We start from the raw sequence: 19,606 nt of genomic DNA on the forward strand, positions 1-19,606 counted from the left end.
TTACGAAATTGTTTGGTGTGTATAATTAACATAATCAAGAAGTATAAGCGAAAGTTGTCGTTGTAGTATAGTGGTAAGTATTCCCGCCTGTCACGCGGGTGACCCGGGTTCGATCCCCGGCAACGGCGTTTTTTTTTTTTAACAGTTTGGTTTTTTTCATGTTAGAACAAACCGTATTTGACATTATGATCAAACTTAGAATCAGGGTCTTGAACACTCCACATTTTCACTAAAGCTTGAATCAATCTCAACTTCGTATTGGAATCAGGGTCTTGAACACTCCACATTTTCACTAAAGCTTGAATCAATCTCAACTTCGTATCGATGGTGTACAGTGACGGAACTACATGAGGGTCAATGGAGGCATGTTCTTGAAGTTTGAGTCTTGCAGTGTAAGTAAAGAGAATGAGGAGAGAACTCGTAAAAAAAAACTAAAAATAGAAACATCATGGTGCTTATTACTTGCCTGAAACACTATGTATCGTTTAGGGTTTTAAGGAAGAAGGCGATTAATATTGAATATTTTAACTAAAGTATCTAGGGGTCTATATGAAAAGTTAAAACCTATATTTTTTTAAATATTTATTACTTTTTCTTTTTCTGTTGCATTATTGAAATGACAACACCTACTTATCTTGTATGATTTCTAACTTTTATTAGGAAAATGTAAGCCGTTCAAAGTTCATTATGTTAATTACGGTATACATTGTTAAATTTATTCATAATTTTATCTAAAAATTAAAAATAAACCTAACCCAATCTAATACTTAAAAACTTATTGCTAATATTAATTCATAAAACTCAGCATAAATGTGAAATGCTCAATATTAACTCGTTAACTTAAATACTAATAACATGAAAAAAAAAAAAAAACTAGTTTATAAAATTTAATTAGGTAAGGCCTAAGGGTTTTTTTTTTTTTTTTTTTTTTGCTCGCCCGGGGCACTTAAATTTTCAGGTTCGGCATTGCCCCATAATATAGGTAAAAAAATTTCATTCTATAAATGTACAGTAAAAGAATTTAGAATACCTCTGGATATTTCTTCTAGTTCCGCCATTGTTCATTGGATGGCGTTTGGAATTTGGGTTGGATTGTTGGAATGACAACAAAACCAAACGGGGTTACAAATGAAAAATAAAAATGGACTTTTGTGTCTAAAGTGGTAAAAGTCACCGAATCTCAGGGACCGTGTTGACAATTTGCTAAATAAAAAATTAAAAGTAATATCATCAGACTGTCGTCTGCCGCCATGATCGATGCTCAACACATTTGAAGTACGAGAACAATAGCAGCAATAACGCCAAAAATCAAACAATCGAATATTATGATTATCTGAACAATTTACGACGCAGGTGAAGTAACCGCCAAACGGTTTCACCATTGGTACGGAACACAGCTACCTTTAACTTTCCTTCAAATTTCGTAAATTAAAGCCGTCTTTATCATCGTTCATGTTACCCACTAAGTCGAATTTGGGTAAATTGATTTAATCTTTCTTTGATTTGCATTGATTATGCGGGTTAATGGTAATAAATTCCGGGTTTCTTCTCTGCGCACCAAGTGTTCGATGAAATTCCCCTGAGAGTATTAACAAAAAACGCTGGAATTCATTGATTAAAACCAGGTGGGTATTGAACTATTGATCATACGAAGATATTCTAGTATCATACTTTGATATATGCAGATTGATTTCTTATTCGATCGACAATGTTAGTAAGAAAACTCAGATATGGGAACCTAAAGGTTCCGTATGCTCGTCAAGCCGTGTTTTCTTGCAGTAATCTTGATGCTGCTAGAGTACCAAGATGCAAGATTACATGGTGTCAAACGGTTGATTTGCCACCCAAAATTATCCATCCATGGCAATCTTTTTCAACGGTGGCAAGCACGATCCTCGTTCAAGCTAGAGATCCGGCTAAGCTAAGCGAAGAACTGCAAAACGCACTCGATGAACAAAGACTAACGGATGCTTGGAACTTACACGAACAGCACATGAACATGGAAGGCTTTCCCAGAAAATCTGTGGTCAACAAGGTTCTTGCAACTTTTGCGCAAAGTCTCGAGCGTCAATGGCTTGATCGGGCGTATGATCTAGTAATCAAAGCCATTAACGAGCACAAGCAAAACTTGTTAGAGAAGGAGACTTTAATATATCTATCACTATGTCTAGCAAGATATGGTTTGCCTGTGAATGCAGCAACGGTTTTGCGGAAACTGGTTGAAACCGAACAGTTTCCTCCGGTGACTGCTTGGGCTGCGATATTAGCGTACATGTCACAAACTTCTGCTGGTGCTTACCTGGCTGCTGAGTTGGTTCTCGAGATTGGTTTCATGTTCCAAGATGGGAGGGTGGACCCGCGTAAAAAGATTAACGAACATTTGATTGCTATGAAGCCGAATACAACCGCTGTAAACATTGCACTGGCGGGTTGTCTTCTTTTTGAGAAAAATCGGAAAGCAGAGCAGATTTTGGATATGATACCTCGAATCAGTGTGAAAACTGACGTTACGATGTTGATCATTATGGGTCATTTATATGAACGGAATGGAAGAAGAAACGAGCTTAAAAAACTTAAGCGATACATCGATGAAGCGCATGATTTGACGGATAGTCAGTTTCGAGAGTTTTACAACTGTTTGCTTTCTTGCCACTTGAAATTCGGGGATTTAGAATCGGCATCACACATGGTTCTTGAAATGCTCCGAAAGGCGAAAAAAGCTCGAAATTCTCTTGGTATGTCCACCTTTACATTTGATGTCACGACGATCGATGAGATAGATTCTCAAGAGAATTTGACCCATGAAAAGTCAACTCATGCAGAGGCTAAAGAACAACTGGTATTGACTTACGAAGACTTTTGTGCGGACCGGAAGTTTTCAAGACTTGAAGCCGAGGCTAAAGAACAACTTAAGACGTTAATTATGAAGTTTCAAACTCGATTACAACTTATCACAACCGAACGTGGCATTCTCCAACCGACGGAAACAATATTTGTGAAATTAGTGAAAGCGTTCTTGGAGTCTAACAAAATAAACGAGCTTGTTCAGTTTCTAGTTAACGTAGAAAAAGAAGATTCTCCGGTTTCACCCGATAGCTCGCCGTTGATTCAAGTAATCAATACATGCATTTCTCTTGGATGGTTGGATCAGGCGCATGATCTTCTCGATGAAATGCGCGTGTGCGGTGTTAAAACGGAATCTTCGGTGTATTCATCTCTTCTAAAAGCATACTGCAAAGAGAACAGGTCAACAGAAGTCAAATCACTTCTTAAAGATGCGCGTAAAGCCGGAGTCCAGTTAGACGCAAGCTCCTACGAAGCAATGATCGAGTCGCGTGTAGTCGGTAACGATACTCAAGGAGCTTTAAATCTGTTTAAAGAAATGAAAGAAAATAAACTAGTGAAATCCGGTCAACAAGAGTTTGAGAATCTGGTCAACGGGTGTGTAGGAAGCGGTGAAGCGAAACTAATGGCAAAACTTTTACAGGAAATCAAAGACGGTCAAACCATTGACTGCGGCGTTCACGATTGGAACAACGTGATCCACTTTTTTTGTAGGAAAAGGTTAATGCAAGATGCGGAAAAAGCTCTTAAAAAGATGAAAAGTTTAGGGCATGCTCCAAACGCTCAAACGTTTCATTCGTTAGTAACGGGTTATGCTGCAGTTGGTGGGAAGTATACAGAGGTAACGGAACTTTGGGGCGAGATGAAGGTTCTTGGTTTCTATCATGGAATGAAGTTTGATCAAGAATTGTTGGATTCGGTTCTTTATACGTTTGTGAGGGGCGGGTTTTTTATTCGGGCTAATGAAGTTGTGGAGATGATGGAAAAGGGGAAAATGTTTGTCGATAAGTATAAGTATCGTACGCTTTTTTTAAAGTATCATAAAACGTTTTGTAAAGGGAAGGCTCCCAAGTTTCAGACAGAGTCACAGTTAAACAGGAGGGAAGCTGCATTGACTTTTAAGAAATGGGTCGGGCTGTTTTGAAGAATATTTATACTTATCTGTTCGACCCGTGGGTCGTCTGTTCTACCCATGCGTGACTCCTTTAGCTTGTTCTGAACTTAATTGTTAAATTCATTCCTATCCTTTATAACAAAGCATGATTCTGTTTGTCTAGTTTATCTATTTCATCATTTTGTTTATATATTGTTTGTTTGTATGTTAAATAAAAGCTATATTAAAAATAGGCCCGTTAGGCCCGCAAGCCTTGTTGAGCTATATGAGGCTTGGGCTTGACTCTTAAGCTCATTTGTTAAATGAGCTCCAATATAGGCTCGAGTTCGTTTAAGCTTGACTTGATTCAAGCTTTTAGTGAGACAATCTCGCGAGTAGCTCGTCTCGTTTAAACCCTTGATTGGTATTGGTGTGTCACTTGGTAATCCAATATGTAGAGGTGGCAAAACTAGCGGGCCAAGCGGGTTGATAAAACGGGTCAAGCCTGGTAATTTTTGAAGCGAGCTGGCTTTCTTATTTGTCGAATCTAACATTATATCATCTATGCTATTACAACATAACTATTGTTTTCCTAATGAAAACCGAATCAAACACAAGTATGAAAATTTTGAAAGCACAATTTAAATTCCTACAGGGCAGATTAATGAGAAGTTCTATGGAGAATTAGCAAGTCTATTGTAAATTAATTTCAGACCACGAGTAATCGTAGCGAAAGATGGTCTGTATTCCGGGTCTTCGTCCCACGAGAGTTGAATCAGTTCGATAAGATCTTCAATGTTCTCTTCATGCTTTGGTAGTGCTGGCCTTATCTTGCCCTCCCCTACTTCTAACGCAATCTGCTCATCGTCAAACATAAATGCACAACTGTTAGTTAAAAGTCGTAAATGAATAACAAAACTAGTTTGTAATATGGTTTAGTTTGTTAACCTTGGAGGGACCATGGTCGGTCTCAATGTACGGGTATTGGCCTGTTAGAAGCTCGTTAAGAATTACCCCGAAACTGTAAACGTCACATTTTTCATCATATGGCTCACTTCGGATCACTTCGGGGGCCATGTACACGTACGTGCCTGTTTCACCCGTAAACGCCTTTTCTTCATTAGTTAAGAACCGGGCGTGCCCAAAATCCGCAACTCTCACATGAAACGCGTCATCCAAAAAGATGTTACTCGGTTTCAAGTCCCGATGTATGATCATAGGCTTGTGTTCATGTAAATACTGCATCCCTTGAGAAATCTCTAATGCCTTGGCTAATCGGTCCTCAAAAGGTGGGAGTGCGGTGACACGTTCTTTCTTCCTCTTACCCGGGCCATGTAGCCAGTCCTTCAAAGTCATGTTTAGGAACTCGGTAATGATCCAACCGTGGTTAGGTGGGTCAAGACACGCGCCCATTAGCTGGAGTACGTAGCTGTGACGTTGTCTTGATAATGTTTCGACCTCTTGAGCGAAGAAGTTGACTCCGCAATCGTTTAGGTTAAAGTAGTCAGGAAATATGCACTTCACTGCAACATCTAGACCTCTCCATGTTGCTTGGTATATTTCTGCTGTGCTTCCTTGAGCTATTTTCTTGTGGAGTTCAATCTATGTATAACATGTAATGATGTCACAAAAGTTTTGATAATAGGGAAACGGGTCAAATAGTTGAACAGAACAGGTTAAGAGTAGGGGTGCTAAATGGGCCATGCTCGTTTGATGGCATTTCAAACCCGACACGAACCCGAATATCGTGTCAGGCGCATCAACCCCAACACGAGACCCATATTCACAGGTCGACATGAACATAGCCCGTTTTTATATTTTTGATATTAATACCCAAATTAAAAAATTATTAACAGGATTCTCATTTCTCCTGTAACTTTTTTATATTTTATGTTAGATTTGTGTCATGTCAGAAATGCACACCCGTAGGGTAGATGGGTTATACTTATGCACATACGTACCTCGTGTGGATCAATGTACCATCCATTTCTCTTGGCTTGTTCAATGAGAGCTGAAAGATCGGTATTTTGTTGAACAGCCGGTGGTGTTTGAGGATCCGTAGAAGCTTGAATGATGACAGATGAGGGACTCGGAGATGATAACGAAGCCGCTGAAGATTCTTGAGCGTTATCCTTTTTGTTAAGAATAAGGTTCAAGAATCCATTGTCTTGTGCTGTCTGCAGACAGTATTTAAGATAATCTTGTGTTCTTTCCAACCTCATCTTGTACACAGACTTTAGATCTTTCTCTTTCTTCACTTCTTTATGCAACTCTTCCACCTTCAATATAAAAGTTTCATAATTTTTTCTTTGATCTTGTGCATACAACAAAAACCGGAGTTTTGTGATCAATAAACCCATGTTGAGAACTATAATAACCAATCTAAACCGTTCACTTATTATTTTAAAATTAATAAAAAAACAATATGATTATAAACGTTGTAAAAAATTGTAAACAAGTTTCCTACAGTAGATTAGGGTTTTCTATTCATAAGGGGATGGCGGCGCAATTTGTCGCCCGTCTACCTGCTATTCTTATTCTTATGTAATTTGCCCTGATGATTGGAATGAAATATTATAATTCGATTTAAAAAAAAAAAAAAATAGTGAATCTACACGTATGTACATGTTATAATATGTGAATGCACATGTTTAAGTACGTTTGCATTATTAGCAAGACAAATCCATTTGGGTTAAAATGAATTTTGATATAATTGTGAACCAACTAATTTATTGAAAGTAAATCGGTTTGGCTTAAAAGTTAAAACTAATCTCGTCGAATGGGTTCGTTTTAAAGTACCTGAAAATGACACGTGTAATATTAATATTTAGTAGGGTCGACAAAAAAATGTTTCATTATCATAGTTAGACGTTGTAACTAATATTTTTCTTAACGCGATCTTGAAGCAGCAATATACCTGAAGCTCGAGTCTGGGACTCGAGTGACGAGGTGGTGAAGCAGCAATGGTTGGTTTAGTCATGCAATCACCAAACGCGCGGCAAAATCTTTTTTGAGAGCTTCTTGTAGTGCGGGTGGAAGACATGTTAGCGGTAACTGGGATGCTCTTAGGTTCTTGTTGTCGACTCATGATATCTTTTTTTGTTGAAACTAACTGATTAAGTCAGTCCGGTGGTGGTTAATTATATGATCAAGTGAAGGTTTGGACAAAAGTGGTTCTTTCAGAAAGCCAGCAATGGGCGGAGGTTGTTATGAAGATGGTTTTGTTTTTAGCATTAACCTTTGATCACAATGTCTATGTGAGTTTCTTAACGGTCAAGCCGGGTTGTGTTCATTGTTGCTTCAAGATTATCACTAGATGTTAAAAAATTAAATAAAATAAAATATTGGTTTAGTAACGGCTGAAAACATATTGGCTCAAGCGTGACTCTACGGAAATATAAGACACTAAGCCGAAGCTTGAGGCCCCCAAAGTATTGCTATTTACCTTTGTGTTCTTTCGTTAAAACAAATTGAATGTGAATAGGTGATTTAAGGTTTATTTCCTTTAGTTTTTAGGTTTTGATAAGAAATGCAAAGAATCAACATATTTGGGTACAACTTCAAGTCACGAAGATCACTCTGCAGTAGTTGATCATGACGATTGTAATAAAACGGAACATAATCCAAATTGTCTAAAAAAGCGTTTTTATCATGTGTCATATGTTGGACGGAACATATGGATGGAAAACCCGCATAGATGGTAGCATTCATTGCCCACCAAAAGATATTGGTGGTTGTAATGATGGGACCCTTGATTTGAAACGCATAATGTGCGTTGACTGGATTGTAGATATTCTAGAGAAAGCAAACCGGGTATACAAAATCGTCAATAGTTGGATGGAATATAGTTCAACTAGAGTAGTTCTTCCAGATCAAAAACGGTTTGTATTTCCCATAGCCATCGTTCCTATAGTCAAAAATGATTGCGGTTTAGCCACCGTTCCCATAGTCAAAAACGATTTCAACAGCTGCATTTGGAACAAAAAGTCCAACAATTCGTTCATTATCTGTTGTTGTCTTAACAATATGAATGCACGCAACCATAACTATTGTCGATTTTGTATACCCGGTTTGCTTTCTCTAGAATATCTACAATCCAATCAACGCTCATTATGCAATTGGAATTGATCTTGGAACAACATACTCTTGTGTGGCAGGCTAATTTGATAAGCACAATCGATTTCGGAGAACGTGTATAAGATCCGTGGGCCCTATTGTCGGAATATGTGATTAAGGCCATCGTGTTTACTGTGGAATGCATCCTTATTTGTGTAAATCGCACAAACAAGGATGCCTTGAACGAGTCTAGAACACTCGTAATCCTCAACCGGCAGTGAAACCGGATGGAATCTTTGAAGAAACTGTTCGATTTCACGGTGAGTGAAGAAATTAGCGACAGAGAAACTGTTCGATTTCATGTGTCGTGCTCTTGGTGGGCATATGATCTGTGGGCCCTATTGTCGGATCTTTGACTCCATGGGATATGTGATTAAGGTAAGCGTGCTGTAAAGTTGCATCTGATTTTTAAAACATTTCCCACTAACATAATATTTTAGAAATGGCGACAACTAGGAAAGCGCCTCAAACCCACCAACATCGTATCTCTTCGGCACCAGCAATGCGACTCTTCTACTTTCAAACAAAAACGGTCCACTTTGCAGCAACATCTCTCCGACACCGACATGCATCAGGAAAGAAGCATATAAAGAACCTTCAAAAGTTAGAGAATATACAGAACCTTATTGTCGGATCTGTGACTCCATGGAAGATGTGATTAAGGTAAGCGTGTCATAAAGTTGCATCTCATTTTTAAAACATTTCACACTGACATAATATTTTACAAATTGGGAACACCATATTCGTGTAACGCCCAGCGTCCCTAAACTTTAGGCTTTTGTCCGATTTAGCCCCTGAAATTTATTTATTGGCAAGTCTGGCCCCTCTACTATTTTATGTGTGATACTTGATAACTTGGAATGTCTAAATCTATATGCTTGGAATGCCTAACCCTATATTTTGAATGTCTAAATCCATGTTGGAATGCCTAAATCTATGTTGGAATGCCTAAATCTATGTTGGAATGTCTAAATCTATTTGGTGCTTGACTCTTGAGACTCGTGAAACTTGATTCTTGGTTAAACGAGAGACTAGAGCCTTGTCACTGGCGGAATCTATTAATCTTGGGAACTTTTGGTGTTTATGATGTAATCTAGTTATTCTATTACTCAATAATACGCAACGCTTAATCTAATTCGCAAAACGAATCAAAGACGGGAACGCGGAAAGGATGGGATTGACCAAGTGGCAATCCAATCGGATGACCATCCGATCGGACAGCCATCTGATCGGATGACCACCCGATCGGATGGCCACTCGATCGACCGGCCACCCGATCCGTGCACACCGCCCTAGTCTCCCTCACACACTCTAAATAGGCCTGTCACATCACCATATTCCCTGATGTGATAGTCCCACTCGATCAGACGCACGCTTCTCTCATTCTTTCTATTTCTTGGCGATTTTGGTACGTTTTAGGCTAGATTCTTGTACTTCCTTGATCTACAATTCATTCTCTACGTGATTCATCTTTGAAATTACACTTTTCACCGTGAGATCCCCGAGATTTGAGCTCTTGAAGGTGATGACATCATGGCGGTTTGTACAAACTGTTGAATGACGTCATTTCTGCCAAGATCTAGCTCAGATCTAAGGAATTTCATACGTTATTACATGAAATACTAAGCTAAAACTAGACTTTTCATATAAAAACTTGAGTTATCCTTATCTTTTCTTCAAACTTTTACTTTATTCGGTGGAAACCGGGTCTAAACGGACTGTAGACTTGAGGAATAGTCTGAAGTCGGTTTGGATCTAAATTCTTGCCGGAGAAGACGACCATGGAACGAATTCCGACATAAACCGTTGTTAACAGGCGACTGACCGGACAGGGGTGATTCCCATCCGATCAGAACGGCTGTAAGATGATGAGTTTCTGTTGTCTCAATACATACCGTGCCGTCTAGAAACTTAGAAACTTTACAAAATTGCAAACGGGACAAGGATCACTCGATTGAGTGACAATCCGATCGGATGACCATCCGATCGAACAGCCACTCGATCGGGTAACATCTGCCTAGCAAATTTAATACTTGAAACTTTGAAACCTTTCAACACTTAGAAACTTTTTCAGAAACTTAAAATCTTGGAAACCTCGATCGAGTGACCACCCGATCGGATAGCCATCCGATCGAGCAGCCACCCGATCAAGGTAACCAAAACACTAAAACTTGACACTTGGGTAGAGTGACCACCCGATCGGACAACCATCCGATCGGACAACCATCCGATCGGACAGCCACCCGTTCCACTCACACCTTAGTCGCCCAATCGAACGGCAATCCGATCGGATAGCCATCCGATCGGACAGCCATCCGATCGGACAGTCATCCGATCGGACAACCATCCGATCCAGTGACTATTCCGACACTTTGCGCAATCTCGTTATCTGCCTGACTCTTATCTGTTGTAATCTAATCAGGCTAATCCTAAAAGAGCTCCCTTTGATACAATAACAGTCTATACTGTTAAGCAATCACTGTGAGTATACTCGATCCCCTTTTACTTTAAAACTTTGGGGTGTAACATGTATTCTATATAAACTACGAAACTTGTGATTTTACAAGCTAAACTCTATCCTACGTGTATGTGAAAACTTATGCATTCTAGTATTCTATTTTGGGCTATGTGACGTTTAATCCAGGATGTGTAGTTCCGCCTTAACAATATTAGCGCTATAGGGGGTGCACCTCTCCCATTATTCTCAGGGGGTATTATAGGGGGTGCACCTCTCCCATTATTCTCAGGGGGTATTGTTAGGAGGATTCTAGTTTACCTTGAGTCTTGGGTAAACACTAAAGCATCGAGATACTTTGGCTATCACTGCGTGGACTGCGACACTAGCACGGCTGAAACTATGTTATTCTACTTACATTGTGGATATGAGTTGTTTTAATCTATTATGCTATTATCAAACTTGTATACTCGCCAATACTTTTGTATTGATATTTTAATACATGTTGCAGGCTGATAGGTTGCTATGTGAACTCATGGAAATCAAGCTAGGACGATGCCTAGAAACGTCACGTAGCTAATAGAACTTAGAACAATATTTGGTTTTGATGTAATTCAGTACTTGTTGTGTTGGATATTCGTTCTAGACTATTATGCATGAAATCAATTTAAATCCTATTGAAATATCTAGTGTTATGGAACTTCATGAGCAATCTGAACGTTTAGTGCTTGCACCCCGATGTTTCCGCCATCGGTTGGGGTGTGACAATTCGTGTGTAAAAGCTCTAGACAATCTGGAATTATGTTCCGTTTTAGGGTTTCTTCATCACCTATAACAATGTTGATAAACGTTGATCGGAACGCGCCGCTTAAATCTCATTTATGTCTCATTGCATTATGACAATACTGACAAGGGTGCTGGTCTTTTCTCCCATTGTGCAAGCTTGAAGAATCTCACCATAACACATTGTAGACTTGTGTATATTTCATCTTGGACTATCTAGTCTAACACTTGAAAATGGATATGATCGTGTCAAGATCTTTATCTATTATGTCATCGACCAACTGCTCGAAATCCCTTTCGTTTCTCGGGTTCGCATTCGACACAACACACCAAAAAATAAACTTCAAAAGTTCAGCGCCTTGATACGCATCGTATAGGCCTATACAATGCGTATTGAATTGTAAAAGTGTGCGGATAGATGGGTTGGGTGTGCCAACAGATTCTCTGATGCATGAAATGAGGGTCGAAGCGCCGCTTTGGCCAAAGCGCGGCGCTTAGGGTTCAAACGTTCCACTTTCTCCAACACCTTACAGAATATAAAATCCCATCAAGCCTCATCACCCTTTGTCTGCAGGTCGCACCCTAAACACCCCGCTTTGGCCAAAGTGGGGCGCTTCAACTGACATCGTACACCATCACATCACCGGTTGTCTGGAAAGCAGGCCAAAACTCGCTTTGGCCAAAGCGGGGTGCTTTGGGGGTTGTGGTAATAAGGTTTGGGTGTGTGAATATCAAGGTGCTTTAATAATCAACAAAAACAAAATATAAAAAAGGATAAAAAGATATATACTTCGCTATTGATCTTGACTACTATATTGATGCATGAGAGCGTTTGTGTCTAATGTACCGATGCATCACTAGAATGTAGGATATAAACATAAAGTACTTGGATGTACTACTTGTATCCAATGATTGTATTCTTCTTGAACTGGGTTGTGGCAAATTATATAATTTTGTGGACTCATAAAGGTTCTTTAGATAACCATCCTCATCAGGATTTGAAAAACATGATCATGGATTATTAATTAAACTGAAAAAGGTATGTTTGATGGGGCAACTTATGACCCACCACCACAATCTAGCATGTAATCCCCATTACATGAACATGAATGAATGTTACCAAAATTGGGTGAATTTTACCCAAATCAAATTCAACATAAACAATATACCCTTTAAAATGAAATATTATTATCAAGGCATGAGAGCTAATGCAAGCCCCCACTTAGGGGCTACTTGACTTCTCTTGGTGTCATACTCTGCTGAAACGGTTATCAATGACTTTGGTCGCCATTCTCGTTGACACAACATTGCCACCTTCCCATTGTCTGAGAACCTTGTTTTGATCCTGTTGTAGCGGTCGATAGCATGAGCGCTTCCGATTGTAAAACTGTTTTCCAGTGTGGCTAATCCATGTGTCATCTCAGCAACAACCTGGGTGTTGTTTGAAGCATCCACGGCGTGTACATATGATGCCTTCAATGTTTGACCTTTGTCCATCCTGCCATGCCACATAATCAGCAAGTATACCGTTTATAATTTAAAAAAAAAAAGTAATAAGGTCGTTTATACATACAGTATAAGTGCAGCTGAAAGATCGGGCTTGTTAAAACTTATGCCAGCTGTGTATTTAGTGAAAGAAGCGGAAACTGTATCAAAACCGACTTCACAGCCGAGTAGGATATCCTTGTGGGCGACGGCTGCAGCGAGATTCAAAACGGGGGATGGATTCAAGCCTATACTGGAATCAATTGCAATTCGAGGATTCATGTACTGAACATCAAGCTGAGAACAAATAAATAAAAAGTGTCTCACATTAGTATTTATTTTTTGAGGGAATATGACGTCATAATCAAATAGAAAATCACAGACCTTTCCAGACTTGTGATCGGGAACATCGAAGCTCAAAACTGCTTTTGTAGATGGCATTACTTCATTAACGGTTACTTTTGTTGAGACCTTTCAAATGAAGAAAAGCAAATTTCTATCAGAATAAACCTTACTTATATAGATAGATAGATAACTTTGACTTTGAGAGCAAGCAAAGTACTAGGTAGCTTCTTACATTAGAATATGTATCAACTTTTACATCTACAACGGTCCTCCCGCTCTTATACTGTGCACTTACATCTCCGAGAAAAATCTGACCTTTGGTCAAACCCGTCGCAACCAGTCCCTATTTATTTATTTATAAAAAAAAAAGATAGTTATTCAAGAGATGTACCAATACAAACAATCTAAAAGTTAAAGAAGAAGTTTCGTATTACCATGGGAGTTGATCCAGGAAGTGATAATACAAACTTGTAGTCATAGTTGTAATCTTTCGTCAGCAGATCTGTTGTATAAAACATTAGTCAGTTTTGTATTCTGTTAACATAAGCATAAACGCCAAATCAGACATTTATTCTTGTACAAGGATAAACCTTAAAGCAAAAAAATGTGACATTTAAAAGGGAATAGATTGACTATTATATAAAGAAAAAGGGCATCCCTCATAGTTCCATACTATCTGATAATGATAGCTAAACATTAAGCGGGCGGTCTATCACAACGTAGTTAAGAAATGCATCATAAAAACCGAGTAACTCATGGCCAACTCATATAACTCAACACTAACAGACATGATAACATTTAATCTCTTCAAAAACCAATTGAACCCAGATTTTGTAATGGGTTTTTTTACATATATCCCCTTATTAAGACCCTTTATTACATATTTACCCAACAATTAAAATTAATTACATATTTCCCCTTTTCCTTAAGAAAGTACCCATTTAACCTTTTGTATATTCTCTTAAAATAATTACAGTATTTCCCTTTTCTTAACCTTTCTTCCCATTCCTTGGATCTACTCACGGTTTGATTTCTCCCTCCCTAACCCACAACAATATCGTCTAAAATCAAGTGCTAATGATGAGGCTCTCATAAAATTGTGTTTCGGCCTTCAGGTTACCTGGGTCTGTTTAGTTTGAATGACGACTCGCCGGAACTATTCCAATCGGTGGAATGGATAGCGGTGGCGGCAGTTAGTTTCTCTCATGGTTCTGGTTATCTGAAGAGGCAAATCCGGTTCGTGTTGTTGGCAACAATCAGAATTAACGCACTTGAACACAAGAACTTTTGTGGGTAGACTCCCACGACAAGGTTTGGTTTTATTAACTTGAAGAAGAACCGATTAGGAAGAAATAATTCATGTCTGCAATACCATCCCTACCATCTAATTTGACTATAACCTATGAACTATTTGACTTCCGTGACCCGACCCGAACAGAACGTAACATCAGGATTACACTTCAACAAACGCAGGGGGTAGCTGAACCTATCTTGTTCGAATGAAGCTTCTACAAAGGTCACCGGAAAAAAAATGAGATGGCGGCGCTGGTACTGTTTCGATATGGTGTGTATTCGTTATGAATTTAGTTTAATTTTGCTTATTAAATATTTGATTATGATATATGTGAGCTTTGATTTGATTTTGATTGGTGGACATGTATACTATGGCGATTCTTTGTTTCTCAGGTAAAGTGTGTTTGCAAATTGAAAAGTTACAGCAATTGATTTTTTATTTTTTTAATTGATGGTACTGGGAAAGATAATATGCAAATACTTATTAAATAACAATGAAGGGTAAAATAGTAATTAAATGAGTGTAATTTTAATAAAAGGGTATATATGTAATATACATGCTTTAATAAGGGGAAATATGTAATTGACTTTAAGGAATGGGTGAATATGTAACAAATGATCTTAGGAAGGGGATATATGTAAATGACCCTTTTGTAATTTACAAGTTTTTAACATAACTATAACAATGTTAAGCTAGCAGTGTAAAAAAGGCAGGCTTGCCTTTTGCTCGTTTGCCAATATCTGAAAAGGGTGGTGGACCGTTGACCATTGTAGATTCAGCTTACTACTCCCAGCTTCCTTCCGATCACAGCCTGCCTGACACCCAACTCATATGTTAATACAAGTAGAAACTTTAATGGTACAACTTGGCAATGTAACTGTAACTTTTGATGGATCCGATGAAACATACAGGCCAGAAATAATGTGGCCAACTTATGGTGATCCAAAATACATTTGCTAAGTTCGCAAACAGCTAGTTTTGTCTCATAGTTTGCAAGACCAATTCTAAGTTCACATAAACTTGAGCTATAAGTCGTTAACAGTTTGGAAATTATTGTAGCCCCGTACAAATTATCACTCATTAGGTTAGCCCAAAGGGCATAATGACCTTGCTAGGTTCTGAAAACAGTTTACGAATGTCATCATCATGCACCTTAGTTATTTTGATAGCCTGGTTTGGAAATTATTGTAGCCCCGTACAAATTATCAATTTAAAATATAAAAAATACAAATGAAAATAAATAGAAAAAATAAAAACAAGAAAAAAAAGTAAAAATCATTTATACTTGCATTCTAATTTGCCGCCCACATCAAGAAAAATAATTTTGAGAACTGTTATGAGAGTGAAGAGTTTATAATAGGAATGTGGGCTTACACTTTGTAATTGTATGTAATGTAATATATTAGCACGCATAAACTATTAATAGAAACGAACAAAAAAAGTGGTGATATGTAGAACTGACCAGACCCATTTACCTACCTGACAATCCTTCCATTTTATTGCCTCTACATTCCATCAGAACAAAGGGCAAACTTTATTTCATACTATAGGTATAAAAGCGAGCGCCCAGGCGCGCCTAGGCGCAGGGCGGGAAAACGCCGCTTCGGGTTCCGAGGCATTTAATGCGCGTGGGGGGTAAGTAATTATTATTATTTTTATTTGTTTTAAGATTTGTATTTCAGGCTCTATCGATAAGAGACCTTTCAAACTCTCAACAAACATACACAATCACTGGATTTCACATTGATTCTCAACAACAACTGCCAATAATCTTCAGGCTATTGTATTGAAACTTTGGTTTTTTTGGTTGCTGTTTTGAATGTTTGGATTTGAAACTTTTGTTTTTTGGGTTAATGTTTTGAATAATGTTTTCCTTTTATATGATGAATTTGTTACTTTGGTTTTGTTTTAAGATATATTTTTATATAATTATTATGTTACTTGCCCCTTAACACTACACAATATGATACACTATTGGTGATCAGGCCTTGAACAATAACAAAACACAAGGATTGAACAAAAACTATTGCTATTGCTATTATATAAAAGTTTGAGCGTAGAGCAAACAGAGCTATAACTATCAAAACACTTACTCACTGAGACATTTCATCGAACACTTTGTCTAAGTTTGATTCAGACTTATTTACCAGCAGCTACTGTGCATTTATCATCAAAATGGACGGCCAGATGCAATTATTATCGTTTCCCTAATCTAATTATTCACTTTCAAATTAGGAACCGAGCAACTAACTAACAACAGACAATTGAAATTGAAAAATAGCAACTTACGAATTGAAATCAAGTATGATGAACTCACAGAAGCCGGAGTTTGCGAATTTTTTAAAAGATTGGATATGTCGATGATGTAAGGAGAACAGGAGGAGTCGTCAAGAAACCCTAGGTAGAATGAATATTAGGGGGTGTTTGGCCTGGCTTTTATTTTTTGGCTTAGGCTATAGGGTGTAGTCATCACCCTCATGGTCACCATGATCCTCCACATCGACACCATGTCATTCACTTTTGATCCATCATTCAAAACCAATACCCTAAGAGTGTGGTCATAACCCAAACCACTATCTTCCTATTTTAATTTATTTTTGTAGAAAAGGAAAATGAATCATTGAAAAAGGAAAGTAGGCTCATGGTTGCCATGATTTAATCCATGCCAACCATGGTGGATGAATGAAGGGGATGGTGTAACAATCCATTAATGATCCTATGTGGCATTAATGACACAACTCATGCTCCCCATACCCTTTAGCCTTATAGTTGTATTTTAAAGTAGTTTTGTTTATTTTCTTTTATTTGATAACTTATTTTTAAGTGTTTAGATTAATTTATTCTACACTAGATTAGAATCTCGTGTATTACACGAATTAGATAAATATAATTTTATATATTAATAAAAAGTTATATCTTTATGAAACTCACAATACAAATAATAAAAAAGTTATATCTTTAAAAATCATGTGTATTACACAGATTAAATAAATGTAATTTTGTATACTAAATACTAAAAACGTCGTATCTTTAAAAAAACCCGTGTATAACCGGGTTGAATAAATCTACCAAATGATAAAAAAAAAATTACATCCTTAAAACCCTGTATATTACACGTGTTGAATAGATCTAAAAAGAGTTATATCTTTAAAAACTATGTGTATTACATAGATTAAATAAATGTAATTTTGTATATTAAATACTAAAAACGTCGTATCTTTAAAATACTCGTGTATAGTCAGGTTGAAAAATCTACCAAATAATAAAAAATTATATCTTTAAAAATCTTGTGTATTACACGTGTTGAATAAATCTAATTTTACATAGCAAATGATAAAAAAAATATATCTTTAAAAATTTCGTGTATTACACGGGTTATATAAATGTAACTTTGTATAGTAAATAATAAAAGTTTAATTTTTAAAAACATCGCGTCTACACGAGTTGAATAAATATAATTTTGTATACCAAATAATAAAAAAAGTTATATTTTTAATAAATTAGGTTAACATTTAATATTAATTTTATTATTCATATATTAAATATAAGATAAATAAGAAAGAGGGGTATTTGTTTTAAAAATATATTAAATTAACAATTTAGATTTGAGGATAATATTTTATTAAAGTATGATAAGATTTAATATTAATTTATTATTTATTTATTTAGTTAATATAAGATAAGTATATATATATGGGGATGCCTTCAATGAATGACACGTGTCCAAAACTTGGTTTCTTTTATTATAGTAGATAGATATTGATAATTAATAATTAATCTTTAGTTGTTTATTAAGTTATTTTGTATTATGGGAAGGGGTATAATATCATTGTGTGTAATAAGTAAAAACCCATCTTCTTCAAATAAGCTTATTCAAATAAGCTAAAAAACCATGTTCCTATAAGCTTCTTGGAATTAGCTTATATAAGCTAATAAGCATAAGCTTAAAAAGCTAAACCAAACACCCATTAGTGCTTATTTTGTAAAAATAAGCTAAAAAGCTATAAACTTAGATAAAAAAGCTAGGCCAAACACCCCCTTAATAAGTAACCCAAATAAACCCATAGTTTATATTCATACCTAGATTAATCCAAACTTACACATATATGGAATATAAAGTAAAATTAAAATTATATATCTTATATAAAACTAAAGTCTAAAGTCCAAATTCTAAACTCAGATCTTTAAGTCCCTACGTAGTCGAAGGTTATATAACGCCCAGCCCATCTATAGCGTCGTACCGCGCCGGAAAACACGGCCCCGAGGGGCGCTATATCCCTCCAATTTGCCCCGAGGTGATAACCTGTGTTAGGAAAATTTATTTGTAAGTATTGAAGAAAATCTCAATCAACTGGATCTCTGAAGAAGATAACAGTCTTGAAGATCACAGCAAGATGAAGAAAATCAGATAGGACAACTGAAATGCAAAGTATCTACTACAAAGAATCACAAGTTGATCAAGAGTTGATTTGGATTATCAGAGAAGGTCGTTTCTGATGGATCTGATGATATTTCTGATGAAATATCATCAGTTTCTGACAAATTCTGATCATCAAACTTTCTGAAGATTTGTTCACCAGAATTTCTGATGAAGTGGTTTATCAGAAATTCTGATGAAAGACCCACTTGTCTAAAAATCACAACTCTATCCTGCCACCCATGACCGAAGCATGACATTATTGGTTTTCATGATTACAAATGCAACTTGAACGATGGATTCAATGAATATGTCAAATTGCTACTTTACGCAGGACTTATTGCATGAATAAACAATTGTTTATTCATGTCCACAGCCGTCTATAAATAGAAGACTCGAGAGGCAGAAGAAAATTGAGTTTGAAGCTTAGCATTCACATACAAACACCCAAACTCCACTGCTCTTCTCACCCACAGAAATCAAGATTCATTTGTATTAGATAATAATCTTATAATCACCTTGTTAAACTAATTTGTTTCAAAGTGATATAAACTTGATAATTCTGTAGGTCTTGTTTCTTGAAAGTCTGATTTCCATTTCCGCACATCTTTTTCACATATACTGAAATCACTTGCCATATTACGTAAAAAGAAGTTGTTAAGGCCATACTGGGTCCAACAATTGGTATCAGAGCATATTGAATAAATTATTTTCAAATGATCAATCGCTCTTCTTCTTTTTTCTAAATATGGCCAGCTTTCAAACCTGGAATAA

General features: G+C 36.9%; 3 protein-coding genes and 1 non-coding gene across 8 annotated transcripts; 2 read left to right on the forward strand and 2 right to left on the reverse strand.

Moving 5' to 3' along the window:
* The first annotated feature begins 56 nt into the window (after positions 1-56).
* On the forward strand, positions 57-128 carry TRNAD-GUC. The gene has a single exon. It is a non-coding gene; the product is annotated as a tRNA-Asp (tRNA).
* Positions 129-1,247: 1,119 nt separating this feature from the next.
* Positions 1,248-4,120, forward strand: LOC110935718 (pentatricopeptide repeat-containing protein At1g03100, mitochondrial). Of its 2 annotated transcripts, XM_035987542.1 has the most exons (2): positions 1,248-2,735; positions 2,823-4,120. In XM_035987542.1, the coding sequence occupies exons 1-2, from the start codon at positions 1,709-1,711 to the stop codon at positions 3,986-3,988; spliced, it is 2,193 nt and encodes a 730-aa protein (XP_035843435.1). In that variant the 5' UTR covers positions 1,248-1,708; the 3' UTR covers positions 3,989-4,120. The 2 variants fall into 2 exon arrangements, with proteins under 2 accessions (XP_035843435.1, XP_022033765.1); XM_022178073.2 differs by having other exon boundaries at positions 1,248-4,120.
* A 437-nt stretch (positions 4,121-4,557) lies between these two features.
* On the reverse strand, positions 4,558-7,001 carry LOC110932892 (serine/threonine-protein kinase STY17). Its single transcript, XM_035987543.1, has 4 exons — positions 6,855-7,001; positions 5,899-6,216; positions 4,886-5,539; positions 4,558-4,794 (listed from the first exon to the last, which is right to left on the reverse strand). Exons 1-4 carry the CDS (start codon positions 6,978-6,980, stop codon positions 4,612-4,614), a joined length of 1,281 nt encoding a protein of 426 aa, XP_035843436.1. The 5' UTR covers positions 6,981-7,001; the 3' UTR covers positions 4,558-4,611.
* Positions 7,002-12,307: 5,306 nt separating this feature from the next.
* LOC110935716 (mitochondrial outer membrane protein porin 4) lies at positions 12,308-16,847 on the reverse strand. 4 transcript variants are annotated; one of them, XM_022178071.2, is made up of 7 exons: positions 16,705-16,847; positions 15,135-15,226; positions 13,556-13,623; positions 13,354-13,464; positions 13,161-13,247; positions 12,865-13,073; positions 12,308-12,789 (listed from the first exon to the last, which is right to left on the reverse strand). In XM_022178071.2, the coding sequence occupies exons 2-7, from the start codon at positions 15,181-15,183 to the stop codon at positions 12,483-12,485; spliced, it is 831 nt and encodes a 276-aa protein (XP_022033763.1). In that variant the 5' UTR covers positions 15,184-15,226; positions 16,705-16,847; the 3' UTR covers positions 12,308-12,482. The 4 variants fall into 4 exon arrangements, with proteins under 4 accessions (XP_022033763.1, XP_022033762.1, XP_022033761.1 ...); XM_022178070.2 differs by having other exon boundaries at positions 15,135-15,230; XM_022178069.2 differs by having other exon boundaries at positions 15,135-15,233; positions 16,704-16,847.
* Between the last annotated feature and the right edge of the window lie 2,759 nt (positions 16,848-19,606).

Source organism: Helianthus annuus, chromosome 3 (assembly GCF_002127325.2).
Source record: "Helianthus annuus cultivar XRQ/B chromosome 3, HanXRQr2.0-SUNRISE, whole genome shotgun sequence".
Taxonomy (NCBI): domain Eukaryota; kingdom Viridiplantae; phylum Streptophyta; class Magnoliopsida; order Asterales; family Asteraceae; genus Helianthus; species Helianthus annuus.